The sequence below is a fragment of the Eimeria maxima genome, genomic scaffold, assembly GCF_000499605.1.
Source record: "Eimeria maxima Weybridge genomic scaffold, Emw_scaff2405, whole genome shotgun sequence".
Lineage (NCBI taxonomy): Eukaryota > Apicomplexa > Conoidasida > Eucoccidiorida > Eimeriidae > Eimeria > Eimeria maxima.
The window spans coordinates 2,530-3,713 of record NW_013565262.1 but is presented as its reverse complement, the minus strand read 5'-3'; the positions used below and the strand labels follow the sequence as shown (position 1 = coordinate 3,713).

General features: G+C 48.4%; 1 protein-coding gene across 1 annotated transcript; it reads left to right on the top strand.

Moving 5' to 3' along the window:
• Positions 1 to 278: 278 nt before the first annotated feature.
• Positions 279 to 800, top strand: EMWEY_00058440 (SAG family member; the record flags this gene model as incomplete). The annotated part of the gene is made up of 1 exon (XM_013480844.1): positions 279 to 800. One exon carries the CDS (start codon positions 279 to 281, stop codon positions 798 to 800), a length of 522 nt encoding a protein of 173 aa, XP_013336298.1.
• Between the last annotated feature and the right edge of the window lie 384 nt (positions 801 to 1,184).

Sequence of the window (1,184 nt, the reverse complement as noted above, 5' to 3'; positions counted from 1 at the left end):
GCAGCTGCTGTTGCCGTTAGTCATCCTCCCTCCTGTTCGCCATTTTGAATACACCTCTTATTCTGTTTTCATTGTTGCAGGGTACAGATCCTGGTGTATGGCTAACAAAAACTTCTGCTGGTTTGTCTATAGCAGCAGCAAGGCAAAGCTCCGCACAAGGTGATTGTGCAGCAGCAACAAAGCAATGGAAGGGAGCATTAAAGACAATAGGAGATTCTTTACCACCTGCCTATACACCCGGGCAGGATATATACAAAAGTCTGGATGTTGTATCGTTAATGAGTCTTTATACACCTAAAGACGGAGTAGCAGTTGCATGCACTGTCATACAATGCCCACCCAAAAGTTCAACAGGAGGAGCCAGTGACAGTGGTGGCAGCAACACCGACACCGAAAACGGGCAACCACCTACCACCACTCCCACTCCACCTAAGGTTCCCGAGGAAAACGAAGACGGAGATGATGAGGGCGCTCCTTCTGATACTGTTGCTGGTGGTGCTGGTGCTGGTGGTGATGGTGGTGTCCAAGGTGGTGATGGCAAAACCAAAGAGGGCAAAGAGTTGAAGAAAGCAAATGTCGAGGAGAGTCCACCACCAGTAACAGCATCAGCAGTAACAGCAGGAGTAGGAGGAGTACCACCAGCACCTGCAACAGCAGCAGCAGCGGCGGAAGCAGGAGTTAGGGGTGGCATGACACTTCGTCGATTAGATGATAGTGCAGGAGGAGAAGAGTCTTTTAATGCTCTTGTTTGTCTATTCAAACCTGAAACACTCACTGAAGGAGCTGTCCCTTTCCAGTAAATTGTACACTTGCTGCTGCTGTTGTTGCTTGCCGCTGCTGTTGTTGCTTGCTGCACCTGTTGCTTGCTGCTGTTGTTGTTGCTGCTTGCTGCGGCTGTTCCTGTAATGGCTATTTCTGCTGTACATGCTGTTGCGGTTGCTGTGCTGGGTTTGTTACAAATATTGCTGCTTGCATGCAACAGCATAACAGCAGCTGCTGCTGTTGTTGCTACATTTGCTGCTGTACAGATTATTGTTGCCTAATTTGCTTCTGTTTGTTTGTTATGTTTATAGGGAAAGTGAATGGAAGACAGTTCTTGAGAACGGCGCTGCTTTCTCTTCTTCCTCTCCTTTCCTTCTTGCTGCTGTTGTAGTCCTTGGTCTGCTGCTGCACTAATGCGCCAT